Consider the following 24,075-nt stretch of genomic DNA (forward strand, 5'->3'; position numbering starts at 1 on the left):
GGTATTACGGTACAGAGTCAATGTGGAGGCTATATACAGGGGGTACCGGTACAGAGTCAATGTGGAGGCTATATACAGGGTATTACGGTACAGAGTCAATGTGGAGGCTATATACAGGGTATTACGGTACAGAGTCAATGTGGAGGCTATATACAGGGGGTACCGGTACAGAGTCAATGTGGAGGCTATATACAGGGGTACCGGTACAGAGTCAATGTGGAGGTTATATACAGGGGGTACCGGTACAGAGTCAATGTGGAGGCTATATACAGGGGGTACCGGTACAGAGTCAATGTGGAGGCTATATACAGGGGGCACCGGTACAGAGTCAATGTGGAGGCTATATACAGGGTATTACGGTACAGAGTCAATGTGGAGGCTATATACAGGGTGTTACGGTACAGAGTCAATGTGGAGGCTATATACAGGGTGTTACGGTACAGAGTCAATGTGGAGGCTATATACAGGGTGTTACGGTACAGAGTCAATGTGGAGGCTATATACAGGGGGTACCGGTACAGAGTCAATGTGGAGGCTATATACAGGGTATTACGGTACAGAGTCAATGTGGAGGCTATATACAGGGGGTACCGGTACAGAGTCAATGTGGAGGCTATATACAGGGGGTACCGGTACAGAGTCAATGTGGAGGTTATATACAGGGAGTACTGGTACAGAGTCAATGTGGAGGCTATATACAGGGGGTACCGGTACAGAGTCAATGTGGAGGCTATATACAGGGGGTACCGGTACAGAGTCAATGTGGAGGCTATATACAGGGGGTACCGGTACAGAGTCAATGTGGAGGCTATATACAGGGGGTACCGGTACAGAGTCAATGTGGAGGCTATATACAGGGGGTACCAGTACAGAGTCAATGTGGAGGCTATAGATAGGGTGTTACGGTACAGTCAATGTGGAGGCTATATACAGGGTATTACGGTACAGAGTCAATGTGGAGACTATATACAGGGGGGTATCGGTACAGAGTCAATGTGGAGGCTATATACAGGGTGTTACGGTACAGAGTCAATGTGGAGGCTATATACAGGGGGTACCGGTACAGAGTCAATGTGGAGGCTATATACAGGGGGTACCGGTACAGAGTCAATGTGGAGGCTATATACAGGGGGTACCGGTACAGAGTCAATGTGCGGGGGCACCGGTTAGTTGAGGTAATATGTACATAGAGTTATTAAAGTGACAATGCATAGATGACAACAACAGAGAGTAGCAGTGGTGTAAAAGAGGGGGTCAATGCAAATAGTCTGGGTAGCCATCTGATTCGCTGTTCAGGAGTCTTATGGCTTGGGGGTAGAAGCTGTTTAGGAGCCTCTTGGACCTAGACTTGGCACTCTGGTACCGCTTGCCATGCGGTAGCAGAGAGAAAAGTCTAAGACTAGAGTGGCTGGATTCTGACCATTTTTAGGGCCTTCCTCTGACGCAGCCTGATATAGAGGTCCTGGATGGCAGGAAGCTTGTCCCCAGTGATGTACCGGGCCGTACACACTACCCTCTGTAGTGGCTTACGGTCGGAGGCCGAGCAGTTGCCATAACAGGCATTGATGCAACTAGTCAGGATGCTCTCGATGGTGCAGCTGTAAAACCTTTTTGAGGATCTGAGGACCCATGCCAAATCTTTTGTCTCCTGAGGGGGAATAGGTTTTGTTGTGCCCTCTTCTCTTGTCTTGGTGTGCTTGGACTATGTTAGTTTGTTGGTGATGTGGATACCAAGGAACTTGAAGCTCTCAACCTGCTCCACTGCAGCCCCGGCGATGAGAATGGGGGCGTGCTTGGTCCTTTTTTTTCCTGTAGTCCACAATCATCTCCTTTGTCTTGATCACGTTGAGGGAGAGGTTGTTGTCCTGGCACCTCCCGGCCAGGTCTCTGACCTCCTCCCTATAGGCTGTCTCGTCGTTGAGGGAGAGGTTGTTGTCCTGGCACCTCCCGGCCAGGTCTCTGACCTCCTCCCTATAGGCTGTCTCATCATTGAGGGAGAGGTGTTGTCCTGGCACCTCCCGGCCAGGTCTCTGACCTCCTCCCTATAGGCTGTCTCGTCGTTGAGGGAGAGGTTGTTGTCCTGGCACCTCCCGGCCAGGTCTCTGACCTCCTCCCTATAGGCCGTCTCGTCGTTGAGGGAGAGGTTGTTGTCCTGGCACCTCCCGGCCAGGTCTCTGACCTCCTCCCTATAGGCCGTCTCGTCGTTGAGGGAGAGGTTGTTGTCCTGGCACCTCCCGGCCAGGTCTCTGACCTCCTCCCTATAGGCCGTCTCGTCGTTGAGGGAGAGGTTGTTGTCCTGGCACCTCCCGGCCAGGTCTCTGACCTCCTCCCTATAGGCTGTCTCGTTCTGGTCTGGGTTGTTTTCTGACCGGTCTCATCATGTCAAAGCTTTTAATCATTTAAAAAAAAATTGGAGTTGTCAGCTGGTGAGCATAGCCTGGTCCCAGATCAGTTTGTTCTCTTGATAACTCCAATGCTGTCATTGTCAAGTTAAATGAGTGACAAGGAGTTGGCATGACAGCACAGACAGACTGGCACTCAGGCTAGAGCTCAGGCTAGAACTCAGGCTAGAACTCAGGCTAGCGTGATCATAGTTCCCTTCAACAACGATGACAAAACTCAATACAAAGGAAAGTAAGATACGATTTGTCGGCAAATCAATGATTCCTGAAACACAAGAGGCATAAAATATATAAAATATGAACATAATGTCCACTCCCAATTTAGTGCACTACGTAGGAAATATGGTACAATTTGGGACACACACAATAATCAAGTTCAGTCTGTGGTCATCACCACCACCTAGCACCAAGGCCATAATAACCCGATATCAAGTAACCAAGGCCGTAATAACCCAATATTTTTTTTACCTTTATTTAACTAGGCAAGTCAGTTAAGAACAAATTCTTATTTTCAATGACGGCCTAGGAACAGTGGGTTAACTGCCTGTTCAGGGGCAGAGTGACAGATTTGTACCTTGTCAGCTCGGGGGTTTGAACTTGCAATCTTCCGGTTACTAGTCCAACGCTCTAACCACTAGGCTACCCTGCCACCAAGTAACAAAGGCCATAATAACCCGATATCAAGTAACCAAGGCCGTAATAACCCGATATCAAGTAACCAAGGCCGTAATAACCCGATATCAAGTAACCAAGGCCATAATAACCCGATATCAAGCAACCAAGGCCGTAATAACCCGATATCAAGCAACCAAGGCCGTAATAACCCAATATCAAGCAAACAAGGCCGTAATAACCCAATATCAAGTAACCAAGGCCGTAATAACCCGATATCAAGCAACCAAGGCCATAATAACCCGATATCAAGCAACCAAGGCCATAATAACCCGATATCAAGCAACCAAGGCCGTAATAACCCGATATCAAGCAACCAAGGCCATAATAACCCGATATCAAGCAACCAAGGCCGTAATAACCCCATATCAAGCAACCAAGGCCATAATAACCCCATATCAAGTAACCAAGGCCGTAATAACCCGATATCAAGCAACCAAGGCCATAATAACCCCATATCAAGTAACCAAGGCCATAATAACCCCATATCAAGTAACCAAGGCCGTAATAACCCGATATCAAGTAACCAAGGCCATAATAACACGATATCAAGCAACCAAGGCCGTAATAATCCGATATCAAGTAACCAAGGCCGTAATAACCCCATATCAAGTAACCAAGGCCATAATAACCCCATATCAAGTAAGCATGGCCGTAATATGGCCTTACCCTGGGCCTACCCAACATGTCAGTAGTAAGTAATGTCAGTAGCTATTCAAATGTCTATGACATCTTTTTGTCAACGTAATACAGTATTTCAAACAAGGAACACACATTACAGATCAATAGACAGTTGCTTCAGTCCAAAGGAGGAAGAGAGTCCAGTATTGGTGGTCTGCAGTTCACAACCAACCAGCCAATGGTAAGCCACCAGCCAATGGTAAGCCACCAGCCAATGGTAAGCCACCAGCCAATGGTAAGCCAGCAGCTCAGACTCACACCCTTAGTAGTAGTCTTTAGAGTTGCTACTTTGGTGTGGGGTTTTCAGGTGTCGTGTACTTCGGAAGAGTGTACTCAGGGTCGCATAGTGCACGCCGTAGAAAAATGTACAAAAACAGGATCGACGGTCCAGATACAGTCCAGATCGACGGTCCAGATCGACGGTCCAGATCGACGGTCCAGATCGACCAGTCCAGATCGACCAGTCCAGATCGACCAGTCCAGATCGACGGTCCAGATCGACCAGTCCAGATCGACGAGTCCAGATCGACCAGTCCAGATCGACGAGTCCAGATCGACGGTCCAGATCGACGGTCCAGATCGACCAGTCCAGATCGACGGTCCAGATCGACGGTCCAGATCGACGGTCCAGATCGACCGGTCCAGATCGACCGGTCCAGATCGACGGTCCAGATCGACCAGTCCAGATCGACCAGTCCAGATCGACGGTCCAGATCGACGGTCCAGATCGACGGTCCAGATCGACAGTCCAGATCGACGGTCCAGATCGACCAGTCCAGATCGACCAGTCCAGATCGACGGTCCAGATCGACGGTCCAGATCGACGGTCCAGATCGACAGTCCCTCCCTGTTTCAGTCCATTTTCTTCCATGTGGTTTAAGTCCAATGTCGTCTACTCATATGTAGTGTAGCAGTATGTCAGTACACCTGGATGACCTCATCCCACTCCCTGACAGGCCACACCCCGTTGTCCTGCACGTTGGGCGGAGAGCTCTTCCAGTCCCAGGTCTTTACAGGTGTGTTCCAGGTAGGCCCATAGTTAGCTGATACATAGTCTACCGTCTCGCAGGGGACGCGCACCTTCAGGTCCATCAGCTCAGTCCAGCAGAGAGTAAACTTGGGGAACACATACCTAACAGAATGGGTAGGAGTCTCTGGTTAGTAAGTATGGAATGGTATCAAAAACATACTTAAAATATACACTATATATATATATATTAAAAAATAAAAAATAAATTATATATATATATAATAGGACCTCCAGAACTCCTTCATTGAAGGAGTTCTGGAGGTCCTGGAGTGGCCTAGCCAGTCTCCAGATCTCAACCCCATAGAAAATCTTTGGAGGGAGTTGAAAGACCGTGTTGCCCAGCAACAGCCCCAAAACATCACTGCTCTAGAGGAGATCTGCATGGATGAATGGGCCAAAATACCAGCAACAGTGTGTGAAAACCTTGTGAAGACTTACAGAAAACGTTTGACCTCTGTCATTGCCAACAAAGGGTATATAACAAAGTATTGAGATAAACTTTTGTTATTGACCAAATACTTATTTTCCACCATAATTTGCAAATAAATTCATTAAAAATATTACAATGTCATTTTATGGATTTTTTCTTCTCATTTTGTCTGTCATAGTTGAAGTGTACCTATGATGAACATTACAGGCCTCTCTCATCTTTTTAAGTGGGAGAACTTGCACACTTGGTGGCTGACTAAATACTTTTTTGCCCCACTGTATCTATATATTATTTTTTAAAGCCCGACGTTCAATAAACTGAAGACTTCTTAGTTTTTCTTCGTTTGTTATAGTCACTAAGCAACAGTGAATCAGCTCTATAACATACAGTAGAGTAAAACAGACACTTACTTGAATTTCTTCCCACTCTTAGCTTGGGTTCCTCCGTTCCACACAACGTCAGTTTCCTCATAGAAGAAGAAAATGTCCAGTTTAACATCCAGGCCCTGGAAGGACAGTTCCAGGCTATCCTCCACCTACACAGAGACACATAACAACATTAACCCTGGAAGGATGGTTCCAGGCTATCCTCCACAGAGACACATAACAACATTAACCCTGGAAGGATGGTACCAGGCTATCCTCCACAGAGACACATAACAACATTAACCCTGGAAGGACGGTACCAGGCTATCCTCCACAGAGACACATAACAACATTAACCCTGGAAGGATGGTACCAGGCTATCCTCCACAGAGACACATAACAACATTAACCCTGGAAGGACGGTTCCAGGCTATCCTCCACAGAGACACATAACAACATTAACCCTGGAAGGACGGTACCAGGCTATCCTCCACCTACACAGAGACACATAACAACATTAACCCTGGAAGGACGGTACCAGGCTATCCTCCACAGAGACACATAACAACATTAACCCTGGAAGGACGGTACCAGGCTATCCTCCACAGAGACACATAACATTAACCCTGGAAGGACGGTACCAGGCTATCCTCCACCGACACAGAGACACATAACAACATTAACCCTGAAAGGACGGTACCAGGCTATCCTCCACAGAGACACATAACAACATTAACCCTGGAAGGACGGTACCAGGCTATCCTCCACAGAGACACATAACATTAACCCTGGAAGGACGGTACCAGGCTATCCTCCACCGAGACACATAACAACATTAACCGTGGAAGGATGGTACCAGGCTATCCTCCACAGAGACACATAACAACATTAACCCTGGAAGGACGGTACCAGGCTATCCTCCACCTACACAGAGACACATAACATTAACCCTGGAAGGATGGTACCAGGCTATCCTCCACAGAGACACATAACAACATTAACCCTGGAAGGACGGTACCAGGCTATCCTCCACCTACACAGAGACACATAACATTAACCCTGGAAGGATGGTACCAGGCTATCCTCCACAGAGACACAAAACAACATTAACCCTGGAAGGACAGTACCAGGCTATCCTCCACAGAGACACATAACAACATTAACCCTGGAAGGACGGTACCAGGCTATCCTCCACAGAGACACATAACAACATTAACCCTGGAAGGACGGTACCAGGCTATCCTCCACAGAGACACATAATAACATTAACCCTGGAAGGACGGTACCAGGCTATCCTCCACAGAGACACATAACAACATTAACCCTGGAAGGACGGTACCAGGCTATCCTCCACAGAGACACATAACAACATTAACCCTGGAAGGACGGTACCAGGCTATCCTCCACAGAGACACATAACAACATTAACCCTGGAAGGACGGTACCAGGCTATCCTCCACAGAGACACATAACAACATTAACCCTGGAAGGATGGTACCAGGCTATCCTCCACAGAGACACATAACAACATTAACCCTGGAAGGACGGTACCAGGCTATCCTCCACAGAGACACATAACAACATTAACCCTGGAAGGACGGTACCAGGCTATCCTCCACCTACACAGAGACACATAACAACATTAACCCTGGAAGGACGGTACCAGGCTATCCTCCACAGAGACACATAACAACATTAACCCTGGAAGGACGGTACCAGGCTATCCTCCACAGAGACACATAACAACATTAACCCTGGAAGGACGGTACCAGGCTATCCTCCACCGAGACACATAACATTAACCCTGGAAGGACGGTACCAGGCTATCCTCCACAGAGACACATAACAACATTAACCCTGGAAGGACGGTACCAGGCTATCCTCCACAGAGACACATAACAACATTAACCCTGGAAGGATGGTACCAGGCTATCCTCCACAGAGACACATAACAACATTAACCCTGGAAGGACGGTACCAGGCTATCCTCCACAGAGACACATAACAACATTAACCCTGGAAGGACGGTACCAGGCTATCCTCCACAGAGACACATAACAACATTAACCCTGGAAGGACGGTACCAGGCTATCCTCCACAGAGACACATAACAACATTAACCCTGGAAGGATGGTACCAGGCTATCCTCCACCTACACAGAGACACATAACAACATTAACCCTGGAAGGACGGTACCAGGCTATCCTCCACAGAGACACATAACAACATTAACCCTGGAAGGATGGTACCAGGCTATCCTCCACAGAGACACATAACAACATTAACCCTGGAAGGATGGTACCAGGCTATCCTCCACAGAGACACATAACAACATTAACCCTGGAAGGACGGTACCAGGCTATCCTCCACAGAGACACATAACAACATTAACCCTGGAAGGACGGTACCAGGCTATCCTCCACAGAAACACATAACAACATTAACCCTGGAAGGACGGTACCAGGCTATCCTCCACAGAGACACATAACAACATTAACCCTGGAAGGACGGTACCAGGCTATCCTCCACAGAGACACATAACAATATTAACCCTGGAAGGATGGTACCAGGCTATCCTCCACCTACACAGAGACACATAACAACATTAACCCTGGAAGGATGGTACCAGGCTATCCTCCACAGAGACACATAACAACATTAACCCTGGAAGGACGGTACCAGGCTATCCTCCACAGAGACACATAACAACATTAACCCTGGAAGGATGGTACCAGGCTATCCTCCACAGAGACACATAACAACATTAACCCTGGAAGGACGGTACCAGGCTATCCTCCACAGAGACACATAACAACATTAACCCTGGAAGGACGGTACCAGGCTATCCTCCACAGAGACACATAACAACATTAACCCTGGAAGGACGGTACCAGGCTATCCTCCACAGAGACACATAACAACATTAACCCTGGAAGGACGGTACCAGGCTATCCTCCACAGAGACACATAACAACATTAACCCTGGAAGGATGGTACCAGGCTATCCTCCACAGAGACACATAACAACATTAACCCTGAAAGGACGGTACCAGGCTATCCTCCACAGAGACACATAACAACATTAACCCTGGAAGGATGGTACCAGGCTATCCTCCACAGAGACACATAATAACATTAACCCTGGAAGGATGGTACCAGGCTATCCTCCACAGAGACACATAACAACATTAACCCTGGAAGGATGGTACCAGGCTATCCTCCACAGAGACACATAACAACATTAACCCTGGAAGGATGGTACCAGGCTATCCTCCACCTACACAGAGACACATAATAACATTAACCCTGGAAGGACGGTACCAGGCTATCCTCCACAGAGACACATAACAACATTAACCCTGGAAGGACGGTACCAGGCTATCCTCCACAGAGACACATAACAACATTAACCCTGGAAGGACGGTACCAGGCTATCCTCCACAGAGACACATAACAACATTAACCCTGGAAGGACGGTACCAGGCTATCCTCCACAGAGACACATAACATTAACCCTGGAAGGATGGTACCAGGCTATCCTCCAGAGAGACACATAACAACATTAACCCTGGAAGGACAGTACCAGGCTATCCTCCACCTACACAGAGACACATAACAACATTAACCCTGGAAGGACGGTACCAGGCTATCCTCCACAGAGACACATAACAACATTAACCCTGGAAGGACAGTACCAGGCTATCCTCCACAGAGACACATAACAACATTAACCCTGGAAGGACGGTACCAGGCTATCCTCCACCTACACAGAGACACATAACAACATTAACCCTGGAAGGATGGTACCAGGCTATCCTCCACAGAGACACATAACAACATTAACCCTGGAAGGATGGTACCAGGCTATCCTCCACAGAGACACATAACAACATTAACCCTGGAAGGATGGTACCAGGCTATCCTCCACCTACACAGAGACACATAACAACATTAACCCTGGAAGGACGGTACCAGGCTATCCTCCACAGAGACACATAACATTAACCCTGGAAGGATGGTACCAGGCTATCCTCCACAGAGACACATAACAACATTAACCCTGGAAGGACGGTACCAGGCTATCCTCCACAGAGACACATAACAACATTAACCCTGGAAGTACGGTACCAGGCTATCCTCCACAGAGACACATAACAACATTAACCCTGGAAGGATGGTACCAGGCTATCCTCCACAGAGACACATAACAACATTAACCCTGGAAGGACGGTACCAGGCTATCCTCCACAGAGACACATAACAACATTAACCCTGGAAGGATGGTACCAGGCTATCCTCCACAGAGACACATAACAACATTAACCCTGGAAGGATGGTACCAGGCTATCCTCCACAGAGACACATAACAACATTAACCCTGGAAGGACGGTACCAGGCTATCCTCCACCTACACAGAGACACATAACAACATTAACCCTGGAAGGATGGTACCAGGCTATCCTCCACAGAGACACATAACAACATTAACCCTGGAAGGATGGTACCAGGCTATCCTCCACAGAGACACATAACAACATTAACCCTGGAAGGACGGTACCAGGCTATCCTCCACCTACACAGAGACACATAACAACATTAACCCTGGAAGGACGGTACCAGGCTATCCTCCACAGAGACACATAACAACATTAACCCTGGAAGGACGGTACCAGGCTATCCTCCACAGAGACACATAACAACATTAACCCTGGAAGGATGGTACCAGGCTATCCTCCACAGAGACACATAACAACATTAACCCTGGAAGGATGGTACCAGGCTATCCTCCACAGAGACACATAACAACATTAACCCTGGAAGGATGGTACCAGGCTATCCTCCACAGAGACACATAACAACATTAACCCTGGAAGGATGGTACCAGGCTATCCTCCACAGAGACACATAACAACATTAACCCTGGAAGGACGGTACCAGGCTATCCTCCACAGAGACACATAACAACATTAACCCTGGAAGGACGGTACCAGGCTATCCTCCACCTACACAGAGACACATAACAACATTAACCCTGGAAGGACGGTACCAGGCTATCCTCCACAGAGACACATAACAACATTAACCCTGGAAGGACGGTACCAGGCTATCCTCCACAGAGACACATAACAACATTAACCCTGGAAGGATGGTACCAGGCTATCCTCCACAGAGACACATAACAACATTAACCCTGGAAGGATGGTACCAGGCTATCCTCCACAGAGACACATAACAACATTAACCCTGGAAGGATGGTACCAGGCTATCCTCCACAGAGACACATAACAACATTAACCCTGGAAGGATGGTACCAGGCTATCCTCCACAGAGACACATAACAACATTAACCCTGGAAGGACGGTACCAGGCTATCCTCCACAGAGACACATAACAACATTAACCCTGGAAGGACGGTACCAGGCTATCCTCCACCTACACAGAGACACATAACAACATTAACCCTGGAAGGACGGTACCAGGCTATCCTCCACAGAGACACATAACAACATTAACCCTGGAAGGATGGTACCAGGCTATCCTCCACCTACACAGAGACACATAACAACATTAACCCTGGAAGGACGGTACCAGGCTATCCTCCACAGAGACACATAACAACATTAACCCTGGAAGGATGGTACCAGGCTATCCTCCACAGAGACACATAACAACATTAACCCTGGAAGGATGGTACCAGGCTATCCTCCACAGAGACACATAACAACATTAACCCTGGAAGGACAGTACCAGGCTATCCTCCACCTACACAGAGACACATAACAACATTAACCCTGGAAGGACGGTACCAGGCTATCCTCCACAGAGACACATAACAACATTAACCCTGGAAGGACGGTTCCAGGCTATCCTCCACAGAGACACATAACAACATTAACCCTGGAAGGACAGTACCAGGCTATCCTCCACCTACACAGAGACACATAACAACATTAACCCTGGAAGGATGGTACCAGGCTATCCTCCACAGAGACACATAACTACATTAACCCTGGAAGGACAGTACCAGGCTATCCTCCACCTACACAGAGACACATAACAACATTAACCCTGGAAGGATGGTTCCAGGCTATCCTCCACAGAGACACATAACAACATTAACCCTGGAAGGACGGTACCAGGCTATCCTCCACAGAGACACATAACAACATTAACCCTGGAAGGATGGTACCAGGCTATCCTCCACAGAGACACATAATAACATTAACCCTGGAAGGACGGTACCAGGCTATCCTCCACAGAGACACATAACAACATTAACCCTGGAAGGACGGTACCAGGCTATCCTCCACAGAGACACATAACAACATTAACCCTGGAAGGACGGTACCAGGCTATCCTCCACAGAAACACATAACAACATTAACCCTGGAAGGATGGTACCAGGCTATCCTCCACCTACACAGAGACACATAACAACATTAACCCTGGAAGGACGGTACCAGGCTATCCTCCACAGAGACACATAACAACATTAACCCTGGAAGGACGGTACCAGGCTATCCTCCACAGAGACACATAACAACATTAACCCTGGAAGGACGGTACCAGGCTATCCTCCACAGAGACACATAACAACATTAACCCTGGAAGGATGGTACCAGGCTATCCTCCACCTACACAGAGACACATAACAACATTAACCCTGGAAGGACGGTACCAGGCTATCCTCCACAGAGACACATAACAACATTAACCCTGGAAGGACGGTTCCAGGCTATCCTCCACAGAGACACATAACAACATTAACCCTGGAAGGACGGTACCAGGCTATCCTCCACCGAGACACATAACATTAACCCTGGAAGGACGGTACCAGGCTATCCTCCACAGAGACACATAACAACATTAACCCTGGAAGGACGGTACCAGGCTATCCTCCACCGAGACACATAACATTAACCCTGGAAGGACGGTACCAGGCTATCCTCCACAGAGACACATAACAACATTAACCCTGGAAGGACGGTACCAGGCTATCCTCCACAGAGACACATAACAACATTAACCCTGGAAGGATGGTACCAGGCTATCCTCCACAGAGACACATAACAACATTAACCCTGGAAGGACGGTACCAGGCTATCCTCCACAGAGACACATAACAACATTAATCCTGGAAGGACGGTACCAGGCTATCCTCCACAGAGACACATAACAACATTAACCCTGGAAGGACGGTACCAGGCTATCCTCCACAGAGACACATAACAACATTAACCCTGGAAGGATGGTACCAGGCTATCCTCCACAGAGACACATAACAACATTAACCCTGGAAGGATGGTACCAGGCTATCCTCCACAGAGACACATAACAACATTAACCCTGGAAGGACGGTACCAGGCTATCCTCCACAGAGACACATAACAACATTAACCCTGGAAGGACAGTACCAGGCTATCCTCCACCTACACAGAGACACATAATAACATTAACCCTGGAAGGACGGTACCAGGCTATCCTCCACAGAGACACATAACAACATTAACCCTGGAAGGACGGTACCAGGCTATCCTCCACAGAGACACATAACAACATTAACCCTGGAAGGACGGTACCAGGCTATCCTCCACAGAGACACATAACATTAACCCTGGAAGGATGGTACCAGGCTATCCTCCAGAGAGACACATAACAACATTAACCCTGGAAGGACAGTACCAGGCTATCCTCCACCTACACAGAGACACATAACAACATTAACCCTGGAAGGACGGTACCAGGCTATCCTCCACAGAGACACATAACAACATTAACCCTGGAAGGACAGTACCAGGCTATCCTCCACAGAGACACATAACAACATTAACCCTGGAAGGACGGTACCAGGCTATCCTCCACCTACACAGAGACACATAACAACATTAACCCTGGAAGGATGGTACCAGGCTATCCTCCACAGAGACACATAACAACATTAACCCTGGAAGGATGGTACCAGGCTATCCTCCACAGAGACACATAACAACATTAACCCTGGAAGGATGGTACCAGGCTATCCTCCACCTACACAGAGACACATAACAACATTAACCCTGGAAGGACGGTACCAGGCTATCCTCCACAGAGACACATAACATTAACCCTGGAAGGATGGTACCAGGCTATCCTCCACAGAGACACATAACAACATTAACCCTGGAAGGACGGTACCAGGCTATCCTCCACAGAGACACATAACAACATTAACCCTGGAAGGATGGTACCAGGCTATCCTCCACAGAGACACATAACAACATTAACCCTGGAAGGACGGTACCAGGCTATCCTCCACAGAGACACATAACAACATTAACCCTGGAAGGATGGTACCAGGCTATCCTCCACAGAGACACATAACAACATTAACCCTGGAAGGACGGTACCAGGCTATCCTCCACAGAGACACATAACAACATTAACCCTGGAAGGACGGTTCCAGGCTATCCTCCACAGAGACACATAACAACATTAACCCTGGAAGGACGGTACCAGGCTATCCTCCACCTACACAGAGACACATAACAACATTAACCCTGGAAGGATGGTACCAGGCTATCCTCCACAGAGACACATAACAACATTAACCCTGGAAGGACGGTACCAGGCTATCCTCCACAGAGACACATAACAACATTAACCCTGGAAGGACGGTACCAGGCTATCCTCCACAGAGACACATAACAACATTAACCCTGGAAGGACGGTACCAGGCTATCCTCCACAGAGACACATAACAACATTAACCCTGGAAGGATGGTACCAGGCTATCCTCCACAGAGACACATAACAACATTAACCCTGGAAGGATGGTACCAGGCTATCCTCCACAGAGACACATAACAACATTAACCCTGGAAGGATGGTACCAGGCTATCCTCCACAGAGACACATAACAACATTAACCCTGGAAGGATGGTACCAGGCTATCCTCCACAGAGACACATAACAACATTAACCCTGGAAGGACGGTACCAGGCTATCCTCCACAGAGACACATAACAACATTAACCCTGGAAGGACGGTACCAGGCTATCCTCCACCTACACAGAGACACATAACAACATTAACCCTGGAAGGACGGTACCAGGCTATCCTCCACAGAGACACATAACAACATTAACCCTGGAAGGATGGTACCAGGCTATCCTCCACCTACACAGAGACACATAACAACATTAACCCTGGAAGGACGGTACCAGGCTATCCTCCACAGAGACACATAACAACATTAACCCTGGAAGGATGGTACCAGGCTATCCTCCACAGAGACACATAACAACATTAACCCTGGAAGGATGGTACCAGGCTATCCTCCACAGAGACACATAATAACATTAACCCTGGAAGGACGGTACCAGGCTATCCTCCACAGAGACACATAACAACATTAACCCTGGAAGGACAGTACCAGGCTATCCTCCACAGAGACACATAACAACATTAACCCTGGAAGGACGGTACCAGGCTATCCTCCACCTACACAGAGACACATAACAACATTAACCATGGAAGGATGGTACCAGGCTATCCTCCACAGAGACACATAACAACATTAACCCTGGAAGGATGGTACCAGGCTATCCTCCACAGAGACACATAACAACATTAACCCTGGAAGGATGGTACCAGGCTATCCTCCACCTACACAGAGACACATAACAACATTAACCCTGGAAGGACGGTACCAGGCTATCCTCCACAGAGACACATAACATTAACCCTGGAAGGATGGTACCAGGCTATCCTCCACAGAGACACATAACAACATTAACCCTGGAAGGACGGTACCAGGCTATCCTCCACAGAGACACATAACAACATTAACCCTGGAAGGACGGTACCAGGCTATCCTCCACAGAGACACATAACAACATTAACCCTGGAAGGATGGTACCAGGCTATCCTCCACAGAGACACATAACAACATTAACCCTGGAAGGACGGTACCAGGCTATCCTCCACAGAGACACATAACAACATTAACCCTGGAAGGATGGTACCAGGCTATCCTCCACAGAGACACATAACAACATTAACCCTGGAAGGACGGTACCAGGCTATCCTCCACAGAGACACATAACAACATTAACCCTGGAAGGACGGTTCCAGGCTATCCTCCACAGAGACACATAACAACATTAACCCTGGTAGGACGGTACCAGGCTATCCTCCACCTACACAGAGACACATAACAACATTAACCCTGGAAGGATGGTACCAGGCTATCCTCCACAGAGACACATAACAACATTAACCCTGGAAGGATGGTACCAGGCTATCCTCCACAGAGACACATAACAACATTAACCCTGGAAGGACGGTACCAGGCTATCCTCCACAGAGACACATAACAACATTAACCCTGGAAGGACGGTACCAGGCTATCCTCCACAGAGACACATAACAACATTAACCCTGGAAGGATGGTACCAGGCTATCCTCCACAGAGACACATAACAACATTAACCCTGGAAGGATGGTACCAGGCTATCCTCCACAGAGACACATAACAACATTAACCCTGGAAGGATGGTACCAGGCTATCCTCCACAGAGACACATAACAACATTAACCCTGGAAGGATGGTACCAGGCTATCCTCCACAGAGACACATAACAACATTAACCCTGGAAGGACGGTACCAGGCTATCCTCCACAGAGACACATAACAACATTAACCCTGGAAGGACGGTACCAGGCTATCCTCCACCTACACAGAGACACATAACAACATTAACCCTGGAAGGACGGTACCAGGCTATCCTCCACAGAGACACATAACAACATTAACCCTGGAAGGATGGTACCAGGCTATCCTCCACCTACACAGAGACACATAACAACATTAACCCTGGAAGGACGGTACCAGGCTATCCTCCACAGAGACACATAACAACATTAACCCTGGAAGGATGGTACCAGGCTATCCTCCACAGAGACACATAACAACATTAACCCTGGAAGGATGGTACCAGGCTATCCTCCACAGAGACACATAACAACATTAACCCTGGAAGGACAGTACCAGGCTATCCTCCACCTACACAGAGACACATAACAACATTAACCCTGGAAGGACGGTACCAGGCTATCCTCCACAGAGACACATAACAACATTAACCCTGGAAGGACGGTTCCAGGCTATCCTCCACAGAGACACATAACAACATTAACCCTGGAAGGACAGTACCAGGCTATCCTCCACCTACACAGAGACACATAACAACATTAACCCTGGAAGGATGGTACCAGGCTATCCTCCACAGAGACACATAACAACATTAACCCTGGAAGGATGGTACCAGGCTATCCTCCACAGAGACACATAACAACATTAACCCTGGAAGGACGGTACCAGGCTATCCTCCACAGAGACACATAACAACATTAACCCTGGAAGGACGGTACCAGGCTATCCTCCACAGAGACACATAACAACATTAACCCTGGAAGGATGGTACCAGGCTATCCTCCACCTACACAGAGACACATAACAACATTAACCCTGGAAGGACGGTACCAGGCTATCCTCCACAGAGACACATAACAACATTAACCCTGGAAGGATGGTACCAGGCTATCCTCCACAGAGACACATAACAACATTAACCCTGGAAGGACGGTTCCAGGCTATCCTCCACAGAGACACATAACAACATTAACCCTGGAAGGACGGTACCAGGCTATCCTCCACCGAGACACATAACATTAACCCTGGAAGGACGGTACCAGGCTATCCTCCACAGAGACACATAACAACATTAACCCTGGAAGGACGGTACCAGGCTATCCTCCACCGAGACACATAACATTAACCCTGGAAGGACGGTACCAGGCTATCCTCCACAGAGACACATAACAACATTAACCCTGGAAGGACGGTACCAGGCTATCCTCCACAGAGACACATAACAACATTAACCCTGGAAGGATGGTACCAGGCTATCCTCCACAGAGACACATAACAACATTAACCCTGGAAGGACGGTACCAGGCTATCCTCCACAGAGACACATAACAACATTAACCCTGGAAGGACGGTACCAGGCTATCCTCCACAGAGACACATAACAACATTAACCCTGGAAGGACGGTACCAGGCTATCCTCCACAGAGACACATAACAACATTAACCCTGGAAGGACGGTACCAGGCTATCCTCCACAGAGACACATAACAACATTAACCCTGGAAGGATGGTACCAGGCTATCCTCCACAGAGACACATAACAACATTAACCCTGGAAGGACGGTACCAGGCTATCCTCCACAGAGACACATAACAACATTAACCCTGGAAGGACAGTACCAGGCTATCCTCCACAGAGACACATAACAACATTAACCCTGGAAGGATGGTACCAGGCTATCCTCCACAGAGACACATAACAACATTAACCCTGGAAGGATGGTACCAGGCTATCCTCCACCTACACAGAGACACATAACAACATTAACCCTGGAAGGACGGTACCAGGCTATCCTCCACAGAGACACATAACATTAACCCTGGAAGGATGGTACCAGGCTATCCTCCACAGAGACACATAACATTAACCCTGGAAGGACGGTACCAGGCTATCCTCCACAGAGACACATAACAACATTAACCCTGGAAGGATGGTACCAGGCTATCCTCCACAGAGACACATAACAACATTAACCCTGGAAGGATGGTACCAGGCTATCCTCCACCGAGACAGATACAACACGTTGACTGGGAATACGTCTGAAATGGCACCCTATTCACTATTTAGTTCACTACTTGTGACCAGGGCTCAGGTCAAAAGTAGTGCACTATAGAATAGGGTGCCATTTGAAAAATGAATCAACATGATGTTTCTAATAGTACACTTTATATGATCTGATACTGTACCTTTCCGAACTTGTGTTTCAACGGAAGGCCAGCCTTTTGAAAAGCTTGAGAGATATCATGTCTGTAGTCTTTAATCCAGATGCCCAGGTCCACATCTTTACTGTAGGGAATGATGCCACACTGTCGAAACCAACCTGTGGAGAGATGAGGAGAGACGAAGGCCATGTTAACCTGTAGGGAGTGATACTATAGGGAGTGATACTGTAGGGAGTGATACTATAGGGTGTGATACTATAGGGAGTGATACTGTAGGGAGTGATACTATAGGGAGTGATACTATAGGGAGTAGAGACGAAGGCCATGTTAACCTGTAGGGAGTGATACTATAGGGAGTGATACTATAGGGAGTGATACTATAGGGAGTGATACTATAGGAGTGATACTATAGGGAGTGATACTGTAGGGAGTAGAGACGAAGGCCATGTTAACCTGTAGGGAGTGATACTATAGGGAGTAGAGACGAAGGCCATGTTAACCTGTAGGGAGTGATACTATAGGGAGTGATACTATAGGGAGTGATACTGTAGGGAGTAGAGACGAAGGCCATGTTAACCTGTAGGGAGTGATACTATAGGGAGTGATACTATAGGGAGTGATACTATAGGAGTGATACTATAGGGAGTGATACTGTAGGGAGTGATACTATAGGGAGTGATACTATAGGGAGTGATACTGTAGGGAGTGATACTATAGGGAGTGATACTATAGGGAGTGATACTGTAGGGAGTGATACTATAGGGAGTGATACTATAGGGAGTGATACTGTAGGGAGTGATACTATAGGAGTGATACTGTAGGGAGTGATACTGTAGGGAGTGATACTATAGGGAGTGATACTATAGGGAGTGATACTGTAGGGAGTGATACTATAGGGAGTGATACTATAGGGAGTGATACTATAGGGAGTGATACTATAGGGAGTAGAGACGAAGGCCATGTTAACCTGTAGGGAGTGATACTATAGGGAGTGATACTGTAGGGAGTAGAGACGAAGGCCATGTTAACCTGTAGGGAGTGATACTATAGGGAGTGATACTATAGGGAGTGATACTATAGGAGTGATACTATAGGGAGTGATACTGTAGGGAGTAGAGACGAAGGCCATGTTAACCTGTAGGGAGTGATACTATAGGGAGTAGAGACGAAGGCCATGTTAACCTGTAGGGAGTGATACTGTAGGGAGTGATACTGTAGGGAGTGATACTATAGGGAGTGATACTATAGGGAGTGATACTGTAGGGAGTAGAGACGAAGGCCATGTTAACCTGTAGGGAGTGATACTATAGGGAGTAGAGACGAAGGCCATGTTAACCTGTAGGGAGTGATACTATAGGGAGTGATACTGTAGGGAGTGATACTATAGGGAGTAGAGACGAAGGCCATGTTAACCTGTAGGGAGTGATACTGTAGGGAGTGATACTATAGGGAGTGATACTGTAGGGAGTAGAGACGAAGGCCATGTTAACCTGTAGGGAGTGATACTATAGGGAGTGATACTGTAGGGAGTGATACTATAGGGAGTAGAGACGAAGGCCATGTTAACCTGTAGGGAGTGATACTGTAGGGAGTGATACTATATGGAGTAGAGACGAAGGCCATGTTAACCTGTAGGGAGTGATACTATAGGGAGTGATACTGTAGGGAGTGATACTGTAGGTAATGATACTGCAGGTAGGGTTAGGTAGGGTTGTTGTTATGTAGAGTTGGGGTTATGTAGGGTTGTTGTTTTGTAGAGTTAGGGTTATGATGTAGAGTTAGGGTTATGTAGGGTTGTTGTTATGTAGAGTTAGGGTTATGTAGGGTTGTTGTTATGTAGAGTTGTTGTTATGTAGGGTTGTTGTTATGTAGAGTTGTTGTTATGTAGGGTTGTTGTTATGTAGAGTTAGGGTTATGTAGGGTTAGGGTTATGTAGGGTTGTTGTTATGTAGAGTTGTTGTTATGTAGAGTTAGGGTTATGTAGGGTTGTTGTTATGTAGAGTTGTTGTTATGTAGGGTTGTTGTTATGTAGAGTTAGGGTTATGTAGGGTTAGGGTTATGTAGGGTTGTTGTTATGTAGAGTTGTTGTTATGTAGAGTTAGGGTTATGTAGGGTTGTTGTTATGTAGAGTTAGGGTTATGTAGGGTTGTTGTTATGTAGAGTTGTTGTTATGTAGGGTTGTTGTTATGTAGGGTTGTTGTTATGTAGAGTTAGGGTTATGATGTAGAGTTGTTGTTATGTAGGGTTGTTGTTATGTAGGGTTAGGGTTATGATGTAGAGTTAGGGTTATGTAGGGTTGTTGTTATGTAGGGTTAGGGTTATGATGTAGAGTTAGGGTTATGTAGGGTTGTTGTTATGTAGAGTTGTTGTTATGTAGGGTTGTTGTTATGTAGAGTTAGGGTTATGTAGAGTTAGGGTTATGTAGGGTTGTTGTTATGTAGGGTTGTTGTTATGTAGATTTGGGGTTATGTAGGGTTGTTGTTATGTAGAGTTAGGGTTATGTAGGGTTGTTGTTATGTAGATTTAGGGTTATGATGTAGAGTTAGGGTTATGTAGTGAGGGTTATGTAGAGTTAGGGTTATGTAGAGTTAGGGTTATGTAGTGTTAGGGTTATGTAGAGTTAGGGTTATGTAGGGTTGTTGTTATGTAGGGTTATGTAGGGTTGTTGTTATGTAGAGTTAGGTTTATGTAGGGTTGTTGTTATGTAGGGTTAGGGTTATGTAGGGTTGTTGTTATGTAGAGTTAGGGTTATGTAGAGTTAGGGTTATGTAGAGTTAGGGTTATGTAGAGTTAGGGTTATGTAGGGTTGTTGTTATGTAGAGTTAGGGTTATGTAGGGTTGTTGTTATGTAGGGTTGTTGTTATGTAGGGTTGTTATGATGTAGAGTTAGGGTTATGTAGAGTTAGGGTTATGTAGAGTTAGGGTTATGTAGAGTTGTTGTTATGTAGAGTTAGGGTTATGTAGGGTTGTTGTTATGTAGAGTTAGGGTTATGTAGAGTTGTTGTTATGTAGGGTTGTTGTTATGTAGAGTTAGGGTTATGTAGAGTTAGGGTTATGTAGGGTTGTTGTTATGTAGAGTTAGGGTTATGTAGGGTTGTTGTTATGTAGGGTTGGTGTTATGTAGAGTTAGGGTTATGTAGGGTTGTTGTTATGTAGAGTTAGGGTTATGTAGGGTTGTTGTTATGTAGGGTTGGTGTTATGTAGAGTTAGGGTTATGTAGGGTTGTTGTTATGTAGGGTTGTTGTTATGTAGGGTTGTTGTTATGTAGGGTTGTTGTTATGTAGAGTTAGGGTTATGTAGGGTTGTTGTTATGTAGAGTTAGGGTTATGTAGGGTTGTTGTTATGTAGGGTTGTTGTTATGTAGGGTTGTTGTTATGTAGAGTCTTACCCAGGCAGGTACCACTACTTAGCCAGAAGGGGACTCGGAGCTCAGTGAGGATCCTGGCAGCTAGGTGGAGCAGAGCCTTAGCCTTCATCCTGAAGTTCATTGCCTCAGGAGACGTGTCATCAGGGTACAGCTGATCCAACAGGGAACAACACTGGTTAGATGTCGTGGACTAAACCAAAGGCTGGAATCTTAATGTCAAACTTGGGATACAGCTGATTCAACGGCAGGGAACAGCACTCAGCTAGTGGACTAAACCAAAGTCCAAAGGTCCTATGGGTCCTATGGGTCCTGCTTTCAGAAAGTATTCAGACCCCTTGACTTTCTTCACATTTTATTATGTTACAGCCTTATTCTAAAATGGAATCAATATAATTACACAAAACACACACACACACAATACCCCATAATGACAAAGCAAAAACAGGCGTTTAGAAATGTTTGCTAATGTATTAAAAGTAAAAAACAGAAATGACGTATTTACATAACTACCCTTTACTATGAGACTCAAAATTGAGCTCAGGTGCTTCCTGTTTCCATTGATCATCCTTGAGATGTTTCTACAACTTGATTGGTGTGCACCTGTGGTAAATTAAATTGATTGGACATGATTTGGAAAGGCACACGCCTGTCTATATAAGGTCCCACAGTTGACAGTGCATGTCAGAGCAAAAACCAAGCCATGAGGTCGAAGGAATTGTCCGTAGAGCTCCGAGAAAGGATTGAGTCGAGGTACAGATCTGGGGAAGGGTACCAAAAAATGTCTGTAGCATTGAGGGTCTCCAAGAACTGAAGTTGGTAACCACCAAGACTCTTCCTAAAGCTGTCCGTCCAGCCAAACTGAGCCATCGGGGGAGAAGGGCCTTGGTCAGGGAGGTGACCAGGAACCCAATGCTCACTGACAGAGCTCCAGAGTTCCTCTGTGGAGATGGGAGAACCTTTCAGAGGGACAACCATCTCTGCAGCACCCCACTAATCAGGCCTTTATGGTAGAGTGACCAGACGGAATCCACTCCTCAGTAAAAGGCACATGACAGCCTGCTTGGAGTTTGCCGAAAGCCACCTAAAGACTCTCATACCATGACAAACAAGATTCTCTGGTCTGATGAAACCAAGATTGAACTATTTGGCCTGAATGCCAAGCGTCACGTCTGGAGGAAACCTGGCACCATCCCTACGGTGAAGCAGGGTGGTGGCAGCATCATGCTGTGGGGATGTTTATCAGTAGCAGGGACTGGGAGACTAGTCAGGATCGAGGCAAAGATGAACGGAGCAAAGTACAGAGAGATCATTGATGAAGACCTGCTCCAGAGTTCTCAGGACCTCAGACTGGGGGCGAAGGTTCACCTTCCAACAGGACAACGACCCTAAACACACAGCCAAGACAACGCAGGAGTGGCTTTGGAACAAGTCTCTGAATATCCTTGAGTGGCCCAGACAGAGCCTGGAACCCGATCTAACATCTCTGGGGAGACCTGAAAATAGCTGTGCAGCGACGCTGCCCATCTGACCTGACAGAGCTTGAGAGGATCTTCAGAGAAGAATGGGAGAAACTCCCCAAATATAGATGTGCCAAGCTTGTAGCGTCATACCCAAGAAGACTCAAGGCTGTAATCACTGCCAAAGGTGCTTCAACAAAGTACTGAGTAAAGAGTCTGAATAGTTACGGAAATGTGATAGAAATTAGCACACATAAAAATAAAAAAAATAAAAAGTTTTTGCTTTGTCATTATAGGGTATTGTGATGTCATTATAGGGTATTGTGATGTCATTATGGGGTATCGTGATGTCATTATGGGGTATCGTGATGTCATTATGGGGTACGGTTTTCACTTTTTAATTACCGTTCATATATTTATTTATTTTTTCCTCAACTTTTTCACTCCGGACGCTTTATCTGGACACGATTCGTCAGGACCTCCAACAGCCGAAGCTAAGTAGTAACATTAACATGATGCCTTCTAATTGCAGCCGCTGTACTCGCCTTACGGCGAGGATAGCTGTGCTGCAAGCCCAGCTTCAGACGCAATCGTTAGGCAAGGGTAATTTCAGTGTAGGAAAGGATGAAACGGCGTCTGTGCCACCAGTAAGTACAGATAGCAGTATAAATCCCCTGTAGGAAAGGATGAAACGGCGTCTGTGCCACCAGTAAGTACAGATAGCAGTATAAATCCCCTGTAGGAAAGGATGAAACAGCGTCTGTGCCCCCAGTAAGTACAGATAGTAACGTCAGTATAAATCCCCTGTAGGAAAG

General features: G+C 46.7%; 1 protein-coding gene across 2 annotated transcripts in view; it reads right to left on the minus strand.

Annotated features, from left to right (window-relative positions):
* Positions 1 to 208: 208 nt before the first annotated feature.
* The window catches only part of fktn (fukutin), a 38,613-nt gene continuing 14,746 nt past the window's right edge, over positions 209 to 24,075 (minus strand). For both annotated transcript variants that reach the window (XM_065017167.1, XM_065017166.1), the window contains 4 exons: positions 21,825 to 21,954; positions 18,461 to 18,594; positions 5,626 to 5,750; positions 209 to 4,887 (listed from right to left, as the gene is read on the minus strand). In XM_065017167.1, the coding sequence (XP_064873239.1) occupies positions 4,674 to 4,887; positions 5,626 to 5,750; positions 18,461 to 18,594; positions 21,825 to 21,954 (603 nt within the window). In that variant the 3' untranslated portion in view covers positions 209 to 4,673. The remainder of the gene's footprint in view (positions 4,888 to 5,625; positions 5,751 to 18,460; positions 18,595 to 21,824; positions 21,955 to 24,075) is intronic.

This window comes from Oncorhynchus nerka, linkage group LG4 (assembly GCF_034236695.1).
Source record: "Oncorhynchus nerka isolate Pitt River linkage group LG4, Oner_Uvic_2.0, whole genome shotgun sequence".
Classification (NCBI taxonomy): domain Eukaryota; kingdom Metazoa; phylum Chordata; class Actinopteri; order Salmoniformes; family Salmonidae; genus Oncorhynchus; species Oncorhynchus nerka.